The 18541-nt window shown below is 40.2% G+C and overlaps 1 protein-coding gene across 5 annotated transcripts in view; it reads left to right on the top strand.

Moving 5' to 3' along the window:
* LOC122667485 (alpha,alpha-trehalose-phosphate synthase [UDP-forming] 1-like) overlaps positions 1-18541 on the top strand; it is a 75532-nt gene that overhangs the window by 49747 nt on the left and 7244 nt on the right. For all 5 annotated transcript variants that reach the window (XM_043863762.1, XM_043863764.1, XM_043863760.1 and 2 more), the window contains exons 11-12: positions 4471-4658; positions 5633-5750. In XM_043863762.1, coding sequence (XP_043719697.1) covers positions 4471-4658; positions 5633-5750 — 306 coding nt within the window. The remainder of the gene's footprint in view (positions 1-4470; positions 4659-5632; positions 5751-18541) is intronic.

The raw sequence follows: 18541 nt of genomic DNA, 5'->3' as shown, positions 1-18541 counted from the left end.
CACTTTTGTTGTTTGGCCATATTATTAATAATTATCCTTAGGGACTCCGCATTTTAATCTCCACCACCTTATCTTAGGGTACATAAGTTCCCTCCTACGCTTCTATACGCTGAGGTACATATCCAGGTCCACCAGTCTACATTGGGTGGTTAGGCTCTCCCCAGGGATGACCTTACAGTCCTTACACAGCTTATTATTGGCTCTTCTCGTTAGGAAGAAGTCTATTTGGCTGGTATGATTCCCACTTTTATAGGTAACTAAGTGCTCCTCTCATTTTTTCAAAGAAAGTGTTCACAATAGAAAGATCATAAGCTACCACAAAGTCTAGGATTGAGGTCCTCTCCACGTTCCTCTCCCCAGCCCTGTACCCACCACGGGCACCTTCATATCCTCTATGGTTACTCCCAACATGTCCGTTCAGGTAACCTCCGATAATAATTGATTCATCCTGGCCAATACCCTCCATTAGGTCATCCATGTGTTCCCAAAATTGACGCTTACTACTTTCATCAAATCCTACTTGGGGTGCATAGGCGCAAAAAATATTGGCAACCTCTTTCTCCAAAACCAGTTTGATGGATATAATCCAGTCTCCCAGTCTTTTGACCTCTACTACGTCATTCTTTAGATCTTTGTCCATAATTATGTCCACTCCACTTCTATTACTATGATCCCCCGAATACCAAAGTTTGAAGTCATCCAACACCTTAGGTTTGTTACCCTTCCACCTTGTCTCTTGGATACAAGCTATGTTTGTCATTCATCTCCTCATAACATCTACAAACTCCAGGCTCTTGCCATCAAGTATCCAATGTTCTAGGAACCTAATCTAATCCTACGCTTCTGGGCTGATAAATTTCCTCGCACTTGCCCTTGTCTACTTATCACTGCATTCGGGCATCGGTGCGGCACGTCGCTTACGTGGGTCGCTCTAGTAAAATGAGGATGGAAAGACATGAGATCAAGAGAAAAGAAATCAAACAACAAAAGATCCATGCAAAAAGGAGATTAACAGAATATATTAAAGTGCCGGCTGCCGATTGATGCACCACTATAAGAAAATATATATGAATAATGAAAAAGTATATACAAAAGTGTAGGACGGAGAGGACACACCTAATGCACTAAAATACACTCTCAATAGGTAGACAGAGGTACGTACTCATGCAAAGCAAGGCACACAGATGGTAGAGCAGTCAGCAGTGTTTAAAACTAACCAAAAAAATGATGAATAAAGTAGACAAGTTGCTCAGATTAGACCTGGCGCGCCAACATATAGGACGCCAACATATAGGAAGAATAAAATAAAATATGATAAAGTGATTGCGAACGCCTAAAACTTTTAACAGTCAACCTCAACACCTAAATCGAAACACAACACGATAGATACATGCTAGGAGACAGGAAGGCGATCTAAATGATAAGTAGGTTAAGGAATAGAAGAATATAAATAAAAGAACATGTACTCCAAGCTTGCACAAGTGATGGCGAGAAGGTGAAACTAGACTTAGGCCTACTATCTTGCAGCAATAAAATAAAATAATAAAGTAACAATAAGCGCAAAGTAAATCAGTAATAATAGGTAACTAAATAAATCAGTAAGACAATAAATGATATCTGTAAACTAAAAAAGTGTTTCAAAGCACAAAACAACTTCAGCACCGGTTACTGCAGGTGTTTCAAATCTGACCAGCAGAACGGAGGAGCAAGACCAAAAGATATGCAAAATATAGCAAACAAAATCAAGAGCAGAGAACTGGTAACATAAGGGAAAGGATAGAGAAGTCCCTTGAGTTGTTGGATATTAGAGGATCCAACTTGCCGAAGCCAACATATATTCAGTGCAACAAGAAGAGTATTTAATCAAAATAGGAAACCCACCACGGTCTGATATGCAGATTGAAACTAGGAAATACAGCGAATCAAGGAAGGCAAAGTAATAAAGTACAGTAAATCTAGATACCACTCAGTTGCCCTACACAAACAGATACACAGAGTCTTAATAAGTTAAACTAGAGTTTAAACGAGAGGAGGAGAAATAACCAATTAAAAGGTAAAAACATACAGAAATAAACACTGGAACAAGAAAATCATTTGAGTTTTTTGGCTACCTATTTTTGAATTCTTAAGGCTATGTTTGGAATGCAAGAAAAGAAAATAAAAAAATTTGAAATTTTTTGAAAAAAGAAAGACACAAACTCATCATTACTTTTGTCGTTTCTCTGGAAACAAAGATGATCCGGCAGAGCTTCCCTGTCCTCCACCATGGAAATGTTAGTGGGAAAACGATCTTATTCTTCCTGTAAAAGGGTACTTAAGTAAAGAAACAGAGGAAGGAAGCGACAAAGGAGATACATTGCTCTGCTTCGGGTTAAACTACTGGAACAACAGATAGGGACAGAGGAGGAGAAAAGAGGGAGGAGGTTTTATTATTTCGGTTCTTATTTTATTGTAACTGTAGTGGTATTGTTAGTTCTATTGTTAACTTACCTCTTCAGTTTTCAACACCCAATTGTTTGTTGCAATTTCTGGAATTGTGATGGCCTCATTTGCTCCCCATAATGACCTTTCACGCACCATGCTTGCATGCAGGTCCCTTCCTCACTGTGAGTCTGTGACACTCTCTCTGCTGCAAATTAACTCTCTCTCTTTCCTAGATTTAATTAAAAGGTCGCATGATTTATTGATAACGTAATAGCAACAACAGCAGTAGGTGACCACGTTCTCATAGTTTCCTTGTTCTTCTCCTGATGCAGATAAGTCATCTAAAGGGCTTATTTTATTGGAAATAAGCCTTGGGTTGGGTTATGTAGATGTTGGGCCTTTGATCCCATGGAATTTCTTTGTAATGGACCACTTTAATGTGCCTAAAATCTGGGTAGTAAGTAGAAAACGGGATTTACTTCATTAGTTTAGTTAGAGTCATGTTTTGAGTCAATTTCTTTCATAAGTTTGTAAGGGGCTACAGCCTGTACATGAATTTGATTAATGAGATTGAGAAAAAGAAAACATAACTTTGTGCTTTGCTCTGTGAGAAAGTATGGTAAGATGCCATTGGTGAGAGACCAAAATATGGTGATAGGCCATGGGTGAGAGACTCGAGTCTGAGAGAGACTACCCTATCTTCTTCTTTCCTTCTTTCCTTCTTGTTTTTTTTATTTTAGTGTTCTGAAATTTCCTGCAAATCTGAGAATCGATTGAAGTAGTTACTGTTGCTGGACCTGAAGTTTGCAATAATCTTGTGGACTGGTTATCACTTGTGACTGGTCTACATTATCTCCAGTTCCTTTTTAACTTTCAGTTTTGATTTGTTGCAATTTTTCTGACTCACTGTTGCATTACATGCCCATGTGGCTTCTTGTTGTGCCATCTTCGTTTCTAAATTTTTCATTTCTATCGAGAGCAATCCTTTTTTATTTCTTCAATCATTCTTAGAGTCGTGCATCTATTATGAATTGATGAGAGCCAAAGAGATTCGAACCAAATTTCATCAGGTGGTGTAGTAAGTTGTACCTGCAAATGAGCACACTTGCATGCTACTTAATTCCCATTCTACAATAAATTTCTTAATTGGTTTATAAAAACTGTCTGCCTAACTGCATGGTTAGCGGTATGCCGGTATTAAGGGCATACCTGGGGATAATTAGGTCCACCGATATAGTTGGGGTTGAATTTATTCCCCATCCTCCCCCAATAAAAAAAAGTAGTCAATGTGGGCCCACCCAATCTCACCACTCTTTCACTCAACTAGGGAACTTTTATCTAAAAGGGGAGGAAAAAGAAAAGGGAAAAAAAAAAAACTAAAGATTTACCTGATCTCTCTCCTATTTAGAGGAAAAATAAAATTAAGAAACTAAATAACCTCTTTCTTCTTGCAATCCCTTCCTTGACTACGGAACTCCTTTTTTAATTTTATTCATTCTTAACTTAGAACTAAATTGTTTAAAAGAAAAGAATAAAACCAAAGAGGCTTATCTTTCCTACTTCCCTCTTTTCATATCGTCACTCCCATCCACTCATCCTTGTATTTTTAACCCGAAAATAAATATATAATAAATAAGCAAGTATACTATTAATAGAGCACTTTACATTGTCAGGTTTGGTGTCTTATCGCTAGATGTTCTCATAATATAATGGTGCATTTTCTCAAGGATGCAATTATGTTTTTGATTGTACAGGAAAAAAATTCCTTAATAACATTTTGTAAAGAATATTTATAGTAAAAAATTATCCCCCCCAGAAAAAAAAAACGAAAAACCTTTAATGTAGAAAATCTTGGCTTGCTAAATATCACATGTATCATGCAATTATGCTTGTCTTTCCACAAGTTTTATTTTAAATGCATTGTTCCTGGTTTCAATCTGCAAATGGATGCTATGCAGAGTTATGACCTTTGGATGTCACTACTCACTATGATTACGAACTATGAGGCTTTATTGTTTGATTTAATACTTTCATCATGTTCTCTAGTTTGCTGGAGCTGCACAGTCGCTTGGTGCTGGAGCTATCCTAGTAAACCCATGGAACATCACAGAAGTTGCTAGTGCAATTGGTCAAGCTTTAGATATGAATGCTGAGGATAGAGAGAAACGGCACCTTCATAACTTTAAGCATGTGACGACCCACACTGCTCAAGATTGGGCTGAGACCTTTGTGAGGTATGGCCGTATGGGTAATTATTGACTTGAATTTCTTGAATAGAGTGAATAATTTTGTCATGCCTTTTTATGCCATTCAGTGTATTGTTTGACTGTGATCAAGAATTAGGCTTGTACCCCAACGAGGTAGCTCAGTTGTCAAGGACCTACACTTCACAATTAAGAGGTCATGAGTCCAACTCTCCTTGGGGCATACCTATCCAAATACTAATAATTAGGCTTTTACTATTTTTTAAAACAAATTTCTTTCGAAAAGTCTTACACCATGTATTTCCTCATATTCATTGAAAACCTTTTCTCCCATTACAAGTACATACACATGAATTTAAACTGCTTAAAAAATTCATTTCAAATCTTAAAAAAAAGATTAATTTCCGAAAGCGTTTAAAAAAAAAAGGAAAATTAGCAAGACTTCTTTTAGTGCTCTGAAAAATGATGTTGAAGTACAGTTATGGTAAGTCGGAACCAACAAGAGGCTTCTTTCTTTCCAATCCCCTTATACAATTTCTGTTTCTGATGCAAGATCTCTCATGTATGTCCTTTTCTCAATCTAATGAATTTGGAACTGTTGTTGAACTTAGATCATACTTTGCAATTTGCATTATTTATTTCTCAATCCAATGTATTTTCTGCGAAGTTAGTATCGTTAAAATATTTCCTTGAAATAACTTTTACTAAGAGAATTATATGTCTTAAAGTATTGGGTGCCCCAGAAAGGTCAATCATTTGGCCTTTGATGAGGGAAAAGGCTTCTTGAGCAGGCATGATCTTCTGAAATTTTGGTGATTAACTAAGATGTTACTGTCATTATCATTTACGTGACAGAGATATCTGTTGGAGCTGGATATCCATCTGTTGGGCATATTGTTATGCAGATGATAGAGTTTGATGTGTTCCTGCTTCCAATATAAAGCTTTTTTGCTGCTTACTCTTTCACTATATGTTTTTCATGCAATTGTTGTTTTTACATGTAGTGAACTGAATGATACCATTATTGAAGCTCAATTAAGGAGAAGAAAATTTCCAAATTTACTTCCAGTTGAAGATGCAATAAAGCGTTACTTGCAGGCCCAGAACCGTTTACTTATACTGGTATGCTTATTTTTATGCTCCTTCAAGTGTTGAACTCTGAACTATCATCTTTGATGTTCTTTCTTGCATACTGTTTCACATGTTCATGCTCTTGTACCAGCAAGATACTCAACATGGGCACTAGATGACAAAGCTATTATGACTTTTTCCTACTCTTGCTTGTGATCTTGCTGCTGCCAATGAAAGTGTTGCAACTTAAATGATAATCAATATATGCTTATTCTTAACCTTGATTAGGGTGATATAATTTGGTAGCTACACCCCTTTGTTGATAGCCCTTTAAAATTGAGTTCCCTCAAAATCATGTCTGGGTGAGTACGGGGTTCTAAGAAGTGGTAACTGTGGTTGAGAGGGTAAAAAATCTGTTACACAGAACTCAGTTGCTGGCCCTGCTATCCTTCTTTGAATCTGTGCATGTGTGTGTTCTGATACACTTGCTGTTTGAGTTCATATGTTAAGGGTACTTTGGGAACTAGTTTATTTACTTATTGTCTTACATTGTTTTGTCCTTTTTTATTTTTTTATCTCCCTAGGGAGTTGTATATAATTCCATATATTATGTTAGTGAAGTAATATAGGTGTGGTAGAGAACATTATTTAACACACAACATTCTACCATCATTTCTCTTCTTCTTCTCCTTCAACCTTCTACTCTCATCTCTCTTCTTGTCTTCATGCTCTCTTACAATCTTTGACTTCCAACTTGGTATCAGAGCTTACAGTTTTTTGTTTTGAGAGTCATGTTACAAGCTCTCCCCTTTTCTTCCTCTCTTTGGAAACTAGGTTACAAAGGGGTTCCAAAGAAGGGATTTTTATGGGAAAAATTTGAAGAAATCTTGAGAGGATGAATGAAGACCATGGAGATAGGCACTTGGAGCTCAAATCAAGCAAAACCAGACAAGTGCAAAGTTACCGCCAGCTTTTTGGTGGATTTTCTCTCTCTCTCTCTTATCCAGCTAGTATCGGAGCTGAAGTTGGACTCTTTTGGATCGCCCTTGGGTATCTTTCAATCCCACCCATGGACTTGTTCCGTGATATTAAGAGTTTGCTTAACAACTCATTTTTCTTTGGAATATATGGTACCGCCAGTCCTGTTTTTTACCCTGTTTTGCCCGTGATGTGGGTATGTGATGTTTCCAGCTGCTTTCTGTTGGTGAGGTATGTTGGTTGAGCCCCTCAAGTTGTCGTCTTATGAAGCTATACCTTGAAGAATGTGGTTGAGTTGAATTCCTTATGAGTTGTATGCCTTTTTAGCTTGCTGGACTTTGTTTCTGAAAATTGGGAAGGACTTTTTGGATTGAGAATATATGTTCCCCATTTGACTTTGGGTGTTATCCCTATTTTGTGAGTATGTTTCTTCCATAGCCCGAGAAGTTGGTTTCGGTACTGGTTTCGCCCAGCCAAAAAACCGAGTTGGACCGAGATCTCGGCGAGTTGGTGCAACTTTTTTTTTCGAACTTGGTTGATGGTTTCAGTAGGTGTTTGACCTAGTTTGGTCATGGAACTTGGTATACAGCCTATTATTGGGTCATTTAAACACAATGACACTATCAGATTGTCCAAAATCACAGTCCAAATAGGAGTTTCCCTTTGGACCCTAGTTTGGTGGGCTGCGACGTACTAATCGGCCCTATTCTACACATTATTTAGTAATAGAAAGCAGTCAAAGCATACAATTAATGTAAAACAACTTAAATAAGCATTAGAAAATGTAAAAGTGTAAAATACAACAATCTTAACATATACCTCTATCATTCCAAGCCATATTGCTGAATCAAGTTAGCTTCTAAATGTGACACATAGGGTTCCCATGTCATAGTGCTGTTGAAGAATCGCACATACTCTTCCATACAATTCATACAAGTGTTGTCATCAACTAACCAAAGGTTCCCTAGTCTAGAGGTACTGCTACTGCCACCAGGGTGTTGAACTACCATCGGCATATATGGCTAGGTTGGGACTGTGAATATATCGTCCACAAAACTTGACCTAGTGCTCCGACTGTCGAACTCATGTGCAAATAGTACTGACTACGGCTGCCTAAACTGATCATAGCCACTATATTTGGAACCGATGCTCTCATGGCCATAATCATAGTCATACTGAGGTTGAGATGCATGCCACGACTGCCGCTCATTAGTAGTATCTATACTCATGCTTTCAAAACTTTCAAGCATAGTCTTTATAGTCATGTTCGTCGACCGTAACTCCTCTTCCTCATCCTAAGCTTCTGACTAGCTACGACGCAGGCGTCTCTTGTACGTAGTAGGGGCACCATGGTCTTGATCTTGTTTGGCATGAGTAAATTGACTCTCAACTGTGTAACGCGTAGGCTCCGCCTCCCTCTCCAGCTTGTACTAGTACTGCTCGCGCATCCCCTTATGACGATCATCATAATAACTACCACTCGCCATGCCACCACCACCACCATCACCATCACCATCAACATCACCACCTCCATCACCATCTCCACCACCACCACTACCCCCATCACCATCAAATGGCGACCTATTTGACTTGTGTTCCTCCTCATCAACTTGGCCAGCCAGATTCTCAAAAGGTTGAGGCGACTCTGAATGCACACGCCTCTCTTCTGACATATAGTCAAGTGTATGGGATTGACTATCAGGAGACGTTTTCTCATGTGGCTGTGCATAATTCTGTAAGGGTTCTCTTATCATTGGATCAGAGATTGACCATTATATCAATTACATGAAGTATGCCTTCCTCCATGGTGACTTGGAAGAGGAAGTGTATATGCAAACACTACCCGACTTCAAGCTCCCTTCATCTATAGGGAAAATGTGTCTCCTTAAGAAGGCACTGCATTGTCTCAAACAGTCCCCAAAGGCGTGGTTTGAGCGGTGTAGGCAAGCCATTCTGATGAATGGGTATTCCCAGAGTCAAGCTGACCACACCTTATTTGCTAGGTGAGGTAATGGCACCATAGAAGGCTACATTGATGTTGATTGGGTTGGCTTAGTTTCTGACAGGCGATCTACATCTGGAAATTGTACATTTTTAGGTGGTAACTTGGTTACATGGAGGAGTAAACTATGGCTCATGGAGTATGTGAACTTCTATGGTTGAGAAGGCTAGTCTAAGAGTTGGGGTTTGATACTGAAGTACCCATGCATCTCTATTGTGATAACAGGGTTGCTATTAGCATAGCTCACAATCCTTTGCAACATGACCGGACGAAGCACATAGAGGTGGTTAGACACTTCATCAAAGAGAAGATTGACTCTAGCTACTATGCACTCCTTTTGTAAGGACTGGTGATTTATTGGCAGATATTTTCACAAAGGGACTCATTCATCATCAGTTCAGTACCCTGTTGAGCAGGTTGGGAATGTATGACATTTATTCTCCAGCTTGAGGGGGAGTGTTAGAGTTTATATATTAAGGGTACTTTTGGAACTTGTTTATTTACTTCTTGTCTTACATTGTATTTGTCCTTTTTTACTTTTTACCTCCCTTGGGAGTTGTATGTGATTCCATATATTATGTAAATGAACTAAAATAGGTGTGGTAGAGAACATTCTACCATAATTTCTCTTCTTTTTTTTCTTCTTCTCCTTCAACCTTCTACTCTCATCTCTCTTTTTGTCTTCTTCTCTTACAATCTTCGACTTCCGACTCTTGCATGAATTTGTTGTGCCACATAGTATATCAGGTGTCTCAATAGGTTTTATATTGTATCTAGTCAATCTCTATGCTGCAAACTCCATGATTAATTTTGTTTTGCACAAAGTGCATGTGGTGTTGTCATTGTTGTCAACACAATGCATCATAATGCAGTCAGCAGAGCAGCAATACAGATGGCAGCTGCGAGTACAGAGGTGTGCAGGCAGTGTAATGGTGCGGCAGAGCATCTGTAGACTGTAGTAGTGTGATAGGGATCACAGGTGCAGTCAGTAAAACAGAAGTACAGATGGCAGCTGCGATACAGAGGTGTACGGGCAGTATACTAGTGTGGCAAAGCATCTGTAATGGTATGACAGGGATCACATGTTCTAGCTGGCAGAGGCCAACAATTGCTTGGCAGTCCAGTGGCAAGAACATGTGGCAGTTTGGCAGTGTTAGAGAGGTTTCCAGACTCATGTGGCAACGTATGTCAGGCTATTACAGAATTTTACATTGGTTGGTAGCAAGTGGCAGCATAGGGAACATTGTACATGCACATTGCATGGTGCATTCATATGTTCATGTTGATGTGTCCACGTTTAAGGGTGTCGATGTGTACCAAGTACCAAATACCAAATCCGTTTCCGTACCGAATTATCTATACTGAACCGTACCGAAAAAATTCGGTATGGTATCGCTATGAGATACCTGTACCGAGTCGGTATTCGGTATGATGTACGGTATCATTATGTGGTATATGTGCAATATATCGTACTGGTATCCCGAAACCGTGTCGATGGACATTTTTATCCACGTTACAGCCAAATTGGACCTGCCAAATGACTGATTTGGCATTTGAGGTGTACTGGAGAAGTGTAGAGCATCGAGTCAGCTTCGCAACCCAATTAAAATTGCATCGATCTGATTCCAAATGAGGAAGATATGGCAGTTTCAGTTCAATCAGTCAGGGAAGCCCAGCTGTTCGACAAAATGCCTGAAAACGGTGTGTCATAGAGTTGGGTCAGTGGGTGGGACCAACATGATGTGGCATGGTCACTGATGAGGTGGCAGGGCCAGCCAGGCAGCCAGCCTAGCCAGCACAAGCAAGCAGGTGCAGCTATGGCAGCCAAGCCCGCACACACACCTCACACTCTCGCGTGCACCTTGCACACAGTAGGGGGTCGTGACCATGGATCATTTTTGTGAATTATTGGCCAAGTGTGGGCATGCTCACCACTAGTTCGATGAAATGTCGAAAAGAAGAGCCAAAAACCTTACTCTTGAGGAGCAGTAATGAGGAATGCGTTTAAGGGTTCCAAAATGTTGGGGACCCTTGGATTGATATCGGAGTCCCTCAATCCAAATTTAAGGGCCATGGTAAAGGCGTGCTAGGCGGAGTGTACTTTATTCTTCTGTGATGCACGCAATTGGCCGAGAGCAGTTGTGCGACCCTATGCGTGCATGCATGCAATCCGGGCTCAATTGAGTATTGCACAACCTCACGGCACACCCAAAATGTGGGTTGGCAGCTTTTTGAGTACCACACCCCGCATTACAACCCTTGCTTCATTGGTTCACACGCATATCGTGTTACACCCTCTAGATTCCATTCCACAGGCCCATAGCTCCCCTGTAATTTAAACTTTGTGTCAGCCTATCTACACAACTCCAATGGCCGATATCTCTCCTGAGCCTTTGGGCACTCATCCGACGGCTCCCGGTGCTCCTACCAAGCCGTGTCACTATGTTGTGTCACAAAGCCGCCCCTACCAGGTACTGTAGTTCTAGATTGGAAGGAGCCTAACTAGAAGCCAATAAATCAGGATCTGTTATGAACAGGTGAATCGGCTAGGTTAAAAATAGGATTTTTGATGAAATTAGGGTTAGGGTTTGGTTAGCGTTAGGGTTAGCGGTTGATATATGGGTTTTGTCAAGTCAAGGTAGGGGAGTCTAATAGTGGAGGTCCGGAGATGTTTCAATGGATGGAAGTATGCTGATTTGAATTAACAGCAATTTAGGGTTAGGGTTTCGGGTTTTTGAAAATTGTAAAATAGGGGAATTTAGGGTTTGGAACGAGTGCTATAGGGGCAGGAGTGGAGAGTTTGATCTAAAAAAGGACGGATTTTGCTGGCTGGTTTGGTCTAGGCAGAGTTTAGGTTATGGGAATTTTGTTTAGTAATGGAGGGGATGTTAGAGTTTAGTGGTTCAGAGGATTAGAAGAAGGGTTAGGGTTGGAATGAATCAAATTTACTATTGTTGCAGAATTCCCTTGGCAGTAGCTTGTTTGATTGAGAATTGAATAAAAATTGAATCTTTAACTAGAACTTGAAGTAGATCTTCAAAGAACTTGAAAGAAAGCTTCAAAAGAACCACCCGGGCTTTCCACCGCAAGATGTCAATCGGATCAAACACCGATCCCACTAGCCTTGATCAAACACAAGACAAAAATCTTTAATGGAGATGAAGAGCAGCAAAAGCTTTTCATTAATATCAAAACTCGTGTTGAATACTTGCCCCCCTTACAACCTTATATAAAAGACTCAAAAATAGGCTCCTACACTAAAAAGGAAAGGCCTAACCCAATCCTTAACCTATTAAGTAACTTAAACTGACTAAGAAAGTGAAATTACAAAAGAAAGACTCAAAACATGGCTGGACTTATAGAGTCCTAATACAACCCAACTTACATAACAATTAAATAGTCACATGACCACTTAAGTTGTCACCAATGTTTAAAATCTTGTTTCGTTTCGGTGTTTCGGTTTGACCAAAATATCCAAAATTTCGGATATTTCGACCGAAATATTGTATTTTTCTGCATGATTTCGGTAGGCCATTTCGGTGGGTTTTAAACCAAGTTAAGGCTTGAAACTTCCTGAAAACTCTATTTTAGGCTATATAAACACATGTGAATGTTCAAATTGCAAAAGTAGTTACCCAAACTGGTGTTTTGGATTTGCACCATTGATTGGCAGTATTACGGTCGAATCCTAATGTCTAACTTAGTTAATTACACATACACATTGTTTAAGACTTTAAGTACTAGAGGACATAATAAATTAATAACTAATAAGCAATTTAGAAAAGTAAATTCACTTGGAAACTTGAAGTCAATGACTTATAAAGTCATAATTCATAATATTAAGTACAATAAGTCAATAACAGGATGACATCAATATCCCAAATTCCCAATACAAGTCAAGTAGTCATTAAGTGACTCAAATGTCTACTAATAATAATTACTCCGCCATCCAGGATCGACCCTACTTATAGTCCGATGTGCCGACGTGTATTGTTCTCCGACTGTAGGACATATGAATGCCACGTCATAGTCTAGGAGACGAAACGAGTGTAGTCATCCACAGTTGCCATGTAAATTGCATCATTAACATGCTGAAGGTAACCTATCCTAGGATATGGGTCACCAAAGTATGAAGAACCACGACTACACACTGATCCACTGTGATATGATGGCTCTAGGAGCATATACGGGTACGACTGGTGGGTTGGGTAGGAGAAGATGTCATCCACAAAAGACGATCTACTACGTCCCTGTGAGTGGGAGTCGTACTCAAAACTGGGAATGGATGGAGAAGATGTATGCTCCCCCCCCCCCAAGTCAACTGCCCATGGCCATATGGATGTGATTGAAATGAACTGTACTATGATTGTGCTGGAGATGGACTGCTCTCTATGTGAAAAGATGGGGCACAGAAATGCCCACTTGATCTACTGTCCCTGTCGCCAATACTTAATCCACCAACAGAGCTAGATAAGGTATCAATGTCCATAAGATCAGCCTGCCTACTAGCACCAGGAGGACGGAAAAGCCCACGATGCCCCCTTTTGTAAGATTGACGTAAGTCACGTGACCCTGGTGTGGGGGCACCATGGTTTGTATCCTGTGTGGTATGATCAAACTGTGTTCTCCGGTGAATCGAATTGGCTCATGCTGCTCTTCTACCACATACTGCTCTTGAATTCCCTCATATGCCTTAACAACACCAACACCACCACCACCACATCATCAACATCACCACCATCATCATCAGTATGAGTAATTGGCGGTGAAGATCTACGAGTCTGAGTCTGAGTCCCACCCCCTGAGGACATGGACCAATCATCTTCCTCCTTATTAGCATTGCCACTTGTAGGTTGGAACGGTATGGGTGATGCTTCCCGTGCGTGTACATTACCCTCTTCAGCCATGAACTCATCCACATCACACCTATATGTTCGGCTATTATGGGGTCAGGCCTACCTCCAGGTTGATCCAACACCGGCTTACCTCTATCCCTCACCCAATCCACAATAGGATCTTCATCATCTGAATCCACCTGGAAAATGTCGGCGAGATCGATATTTTCCCTAATACCCTCCTGTCCCATGAGTATGTGTTGCATCTTCAGCCTCAAATTGTAATGCCCATACACCAAGTCAGATAGACGTTCGGAACCCAATCTGTTTCTTCTCTTGGAGTGGATGAGAGAAAATATAATCCAATTCTGTTCATAGCCGAATGTCGAACATGTCTAGGAGAGGACCTTGATTGCTATTTTCTTTAAATTCTCTGCCGAACCCTCATACATCACCCAACATTCAGCTGCATTACAACAAAAGAGACATGTTGTTTCATTTCTAAAGTTTTGATACATACATAATTTAAAGAATAAGATATTGAATTAAGTAATGACTAACGAGTACCAGTATCATTGCGTGTCCGGCCTTGCTCTGCAGCATCGGTTCCAAAACTCCCCAATGCATCCCTAAAACTCTTCATCTATACTCATTTGGAAAATATTTAAAATTACTAATGACTCATTACTATTTATTGGGGTAATTCCAAATGAATTATAACTTATAAGACTCACCTCAGTGTTGCATATAGCTTATAATTTACTGTCCGGCTCCAACTTGGCAACTACTTTCTTTACTGCTTTAATAAGACTAGTATTCAACCCAAGCCTATGACAGTATTGGTACTTGGGGTTCAAATAGTATGCTGAAAATTGACATTACATATTGTCAATGCCTTACTAGTTAGTAATATATCTTTCAAATTAACTTTAAAAGATGTAGTTGCATAAAGATAAATATACACCAGCCTTATGCAGTGGATGCATAAGTTGATTTTCCCAGCTATCCTTGATAATTTTGAGAAAGTGTTTGCTACCTCGTGGATTCGCATTGTACACACCTTCATTCAGCAGGTCTATGGCAACATACAGATGTGGCATGGTTGGTCCCTTGAGAGCAGAATCAACTATATGCAAAACCTTGACCATTAGGTCCAAAATTTGTACCACTTTATGCAGCTTTGACCAAAAGTTATCTGATGAAATGGTAGCATGTGCTTCCCTACCACCTTGAGTATTGAACCCATTCCAATCAAACCACTCTTTAGAAGCAAACATAGATCTAAGTCCGAACTTTTTGGTTTCAATACTCTTGAGTGTAATGTAGTTGGTGGCGAATCTAGTTATGCCCAGCCTCACCAAGTCACCCCCCGACTTCTGCCTCAAGAGGTTTAATGCAAACCCATGGTTGTATACAAGATTGGTCATTTGTCTTGCCTTTTCTACGACATGTTGTACCAATTTGATTTTTCCCATATCCTTCAGTATGAGGTCTATACAATGGGTAGCACAAGGTGTCCAAAACAACCGATACTTACTGTTATTCATCAACTTCTCACTGGCCTTCTTGTAGTTGCTTCCGTTGTCCGTTACAATTTGGACAACCTTCTCCACTCCTACATCTGCTACCACTTCCTTTACCAGATTGTAGATATATTTTGCATCCTTTTTCTCCTTGGATGCATCCACAAACTTGAGAAAGACTGTCCTTCCATCACAATACTCCATAAAGTTGATGATGGACTTTCTTGTAAGACCAGTCTAACCATAACACATGAGTCACCCCATAGCTCTCCCACATCCCCCTCATTTCATCGATATAGTCTTTAATCTCTCTCTTCTGTTGGGGCAAATAAACATTCATTATCTCATATGAGGTGGGGCCCTTATACCTTGGGCCAGCCTCAGCAATGGAATCTATCATAGTCTGATAAAAGGGGCCTTGTGCAGTGTTTGCTGGGATGGTATTGTATAACATCCACTTAGCTATGGACTCTTTCACAAAACCCTTCATATTTTTCAATGCTCCCTTGATTGGCTGCTTGCTGCCTTTCTTTCAGTAAACACTAGGTGCTTGTTGGAGTATGGGGTCAACTCGTGCTGGTACTATTGGAGGTGGTGGAGGCGGAGCTGCCCTCGTACTCTGTGATCTCCTAAAATGATTAGGCAACTCAGGCTACCTACTACCTGCTCTAGAGGTACCAGCTCCTCCACTATCACTAGTACCTGCTTTAGAGATACCAGCTCCTCCACTACTACCTACTCTCGGTCTCTCCTGATCTTCATGTTAAGTGGCTTTGCTCCTCAACTGTGCTTGTCTCAAACCCCTAGCCTCTTGCTCAGTTTCTATATCATCAGGAACATAGACAGGATCATCACTATCATCATCATCATCATCATCATCATAATCAACATCATCGTAGCCTCCCATTGTACTCTTCACTGCATCGTCAAGTTCAACCCTTGCCTTCTCCCTCTGAGCCTTCCTCTTACTCCCTCCCTTTATGTACTCAATGATGGTCCTAGATACCTGATACCTCAGCAGGGACCATATGACATGAGACCAGTTAAGGAGAATTCCCAGCCAGATGTTGTTTGAGTCTAGTGGCCCCACCTCCCAAAAACTTTTGGTGGCAGTAATTGCATTGTGTTTTTCTTTTATCCCCATCAATTGGCACTTTGTGCAACCATACAATGTCACCCCTAGTGCGCCTGGGTGGTCTTTGCTCCCACTGCCTCTGTCGTCTATCACAGTCCACCATAATGTGACTTGTTTACTGTTGTATGAATAAAACAATTCATTAATCACTGAAACACATCAATTCTTTTTGTTTGAGAGCACTAAAACAAGTATATAGCTATTTAGTATTTTTCCCCTACCCCTATATTTTTCTCATGTTTAAAAACAACTTTTTAAAATATTTTTCAAATAAAAATTGGCCTTGCACAACAAAATCGAAATGATATGCTATGGGAAGCACTTCAAAAAAATGCAATGAGAGCACTAAAACAAGTATATAGCTATTTAGTATTTTTCCCCTGACCCTTATATTTTTCACACATTTAAAAACAAAATTTTAAAATGTTTTTCAAATAAATGTTGGCCTAGCACAACAAAACCGAAATGATATGCAATGGGCAACACTTCAAAAACAAGTAGAATTTACTTTAATATTTTTCAGTAATTTTCAAACAAAAACCTCATATTTTTTCTTATTTTTAATGAATTTTTAAATAATTTTCATAAATAATTTCTGAAAATTAAAATAATTAATTATTGGCAGAAAAATATTTTCGACACTGTGAGGCCGTTGATCAGCCAATGGTGTCTAACATATATTTAATTGATCCCCATATAATGTACATAACCCTTATTTTTGGGAAAATTACATCCCCCTCCCCTGTACTTTGACCTAATTACATGTTCCTCCCCTTGGTTTTCCCACCTTACATACCCCTCCCCTCTACTTTTAAAAAAATTACTATTACACCCCTGTCGTTAGCGTCCGTCTGTTAAGTGCTGATGTGGCATAGTAAAATTTTTCATAATCCCCAAACTAACCCTGGATTCTTGTGAGATGACCCATTTACCCTTTTAATTTAATCCCCAAACTAACCTGGGTTCATATTAATAGACCCTTTTACCCTTCTTCTTTTTCTTCTTCCTTCTTCTTCCTCCTCCTCCCCCAACCCCTTCTCCTGCAAACTCCGGCGAGAACAAAAATGGAGTTCCTCCATCTCTTCCTCTCCGCTTCACTAAACCCTAACCGTAGGTAACCCTTTTACCCTCCTTCCTCCTCCTACAACCCCTTTTCTTGCAACCTCCTAACCTAAAATCGCCGACGATCAGAAGCTACTCACTCTTTGCCCTCTGCAACTCCCCACCCCTGCCTCTTATCCTTGCCCCTCCTTCACGGCCTCACCCCCACCTTTGTTGTTGTTCATTTAATGCCAGAGCTGGCCAAAAAATAACCCATGAAAGAACCCATCCAAGACCCCTGTTGCGCATATGAAAGACTAAAACAAGGGGTTTCTTTTGTTTTTTAAACAAATATCATCATTGATAAGAGAGGAGTTCTCGTCTTCTTCAAGCTCTGTTCAGTCAAACACCCGTAACGCATCTGAAACAGCTTTATTTTTTATTTTTAGTTCCCGAATTTGCAGGTCACCATGGACCCGCAAGGTCAGGTGGGATGCGAGCACGGAGTTTCAGGGAGGTGGTTTGGCAAGTATGGATTCAGGGAGAGGATCTGTTTCGGTGAAGTGCGCTGCCGATACCCTTTGGGGTTTCAGGAATCAGCAGCACAGTAATGGGGGTTTCAAGGAGATGTTTTAGGTGGGGTTTGAAGCTAATAATGGGGTTTCAGAAATCGACAGTGCAATAATGGGGGTTTCAAGGAGGTGTTTCAAGTAGGTGTTTCAGGTAGGGGTTTAAGCTAGTAATGAGTGTTTCAGGAAGGGGTTTCAGGTGAGGGGTTTTTATAGATGGTTTTCTGTAGCAGTTCGGTAACTTAGAATTTCTTCCCATCTGGTCTTGAATCAAGACTCTTGATACAATTGGTTCAACTATGCACCTGTGAATTTCTGAAATGTATTTTTGTTCTTAAGAGAAATAGGCCAAAAAAACAGGGTACCACCAGACTGAGATGGAGATTTCTTATTGCCAAAAGACCACAGCCCAGATGGGCTCCAAAACTGGATCAAAGTAGGTGTCCTTGGAGGGCAATAATCACACAAAGTACGAAGAAAAAACTGCTCGACAGATAATTAATAATTTCAGAAATCAATCTGAAACCATGGAATGAGCTTGATCTATAGAAGATGTTTCCGGTTTCTGGTGCAAGCTCTCATGAAACCGTCTTTTGGGATCCTTAAATATGAGCTTTCTGTTTGGCCATTAATTGGTTAATATCAAATTTGAGTTTCATTGGTAGGTGGTTAGACCCTCATATATCACCATCCACGGTGACGGTGGTGGTGGTGCTGGCGGTGGGGGAAGAAGAGGAGGTGGCAGCAGTAATGGTGGTG

This window comes from Telopea speciosissima, chromosome 7, assembly GCF_018873765.1.
Source record: "Telopea speciosissima isolate NSW1024214 ecotype Mountain lineage chromosome 7, Tspe_v1, whole genome shotgun sequence".
NCBI classification, from domain to species: Eukaryota; Viridiplantae; Streptophyta; class Magnoliopsida; order Proteales; family Proteaceae; genus Telopea; species Telopea speciosissima.
The sequence above is the reverse complement of the archived record's forward strand: the minus strand, read 5'-3'. Positions and strand labels throughout refer to the sequence as shown.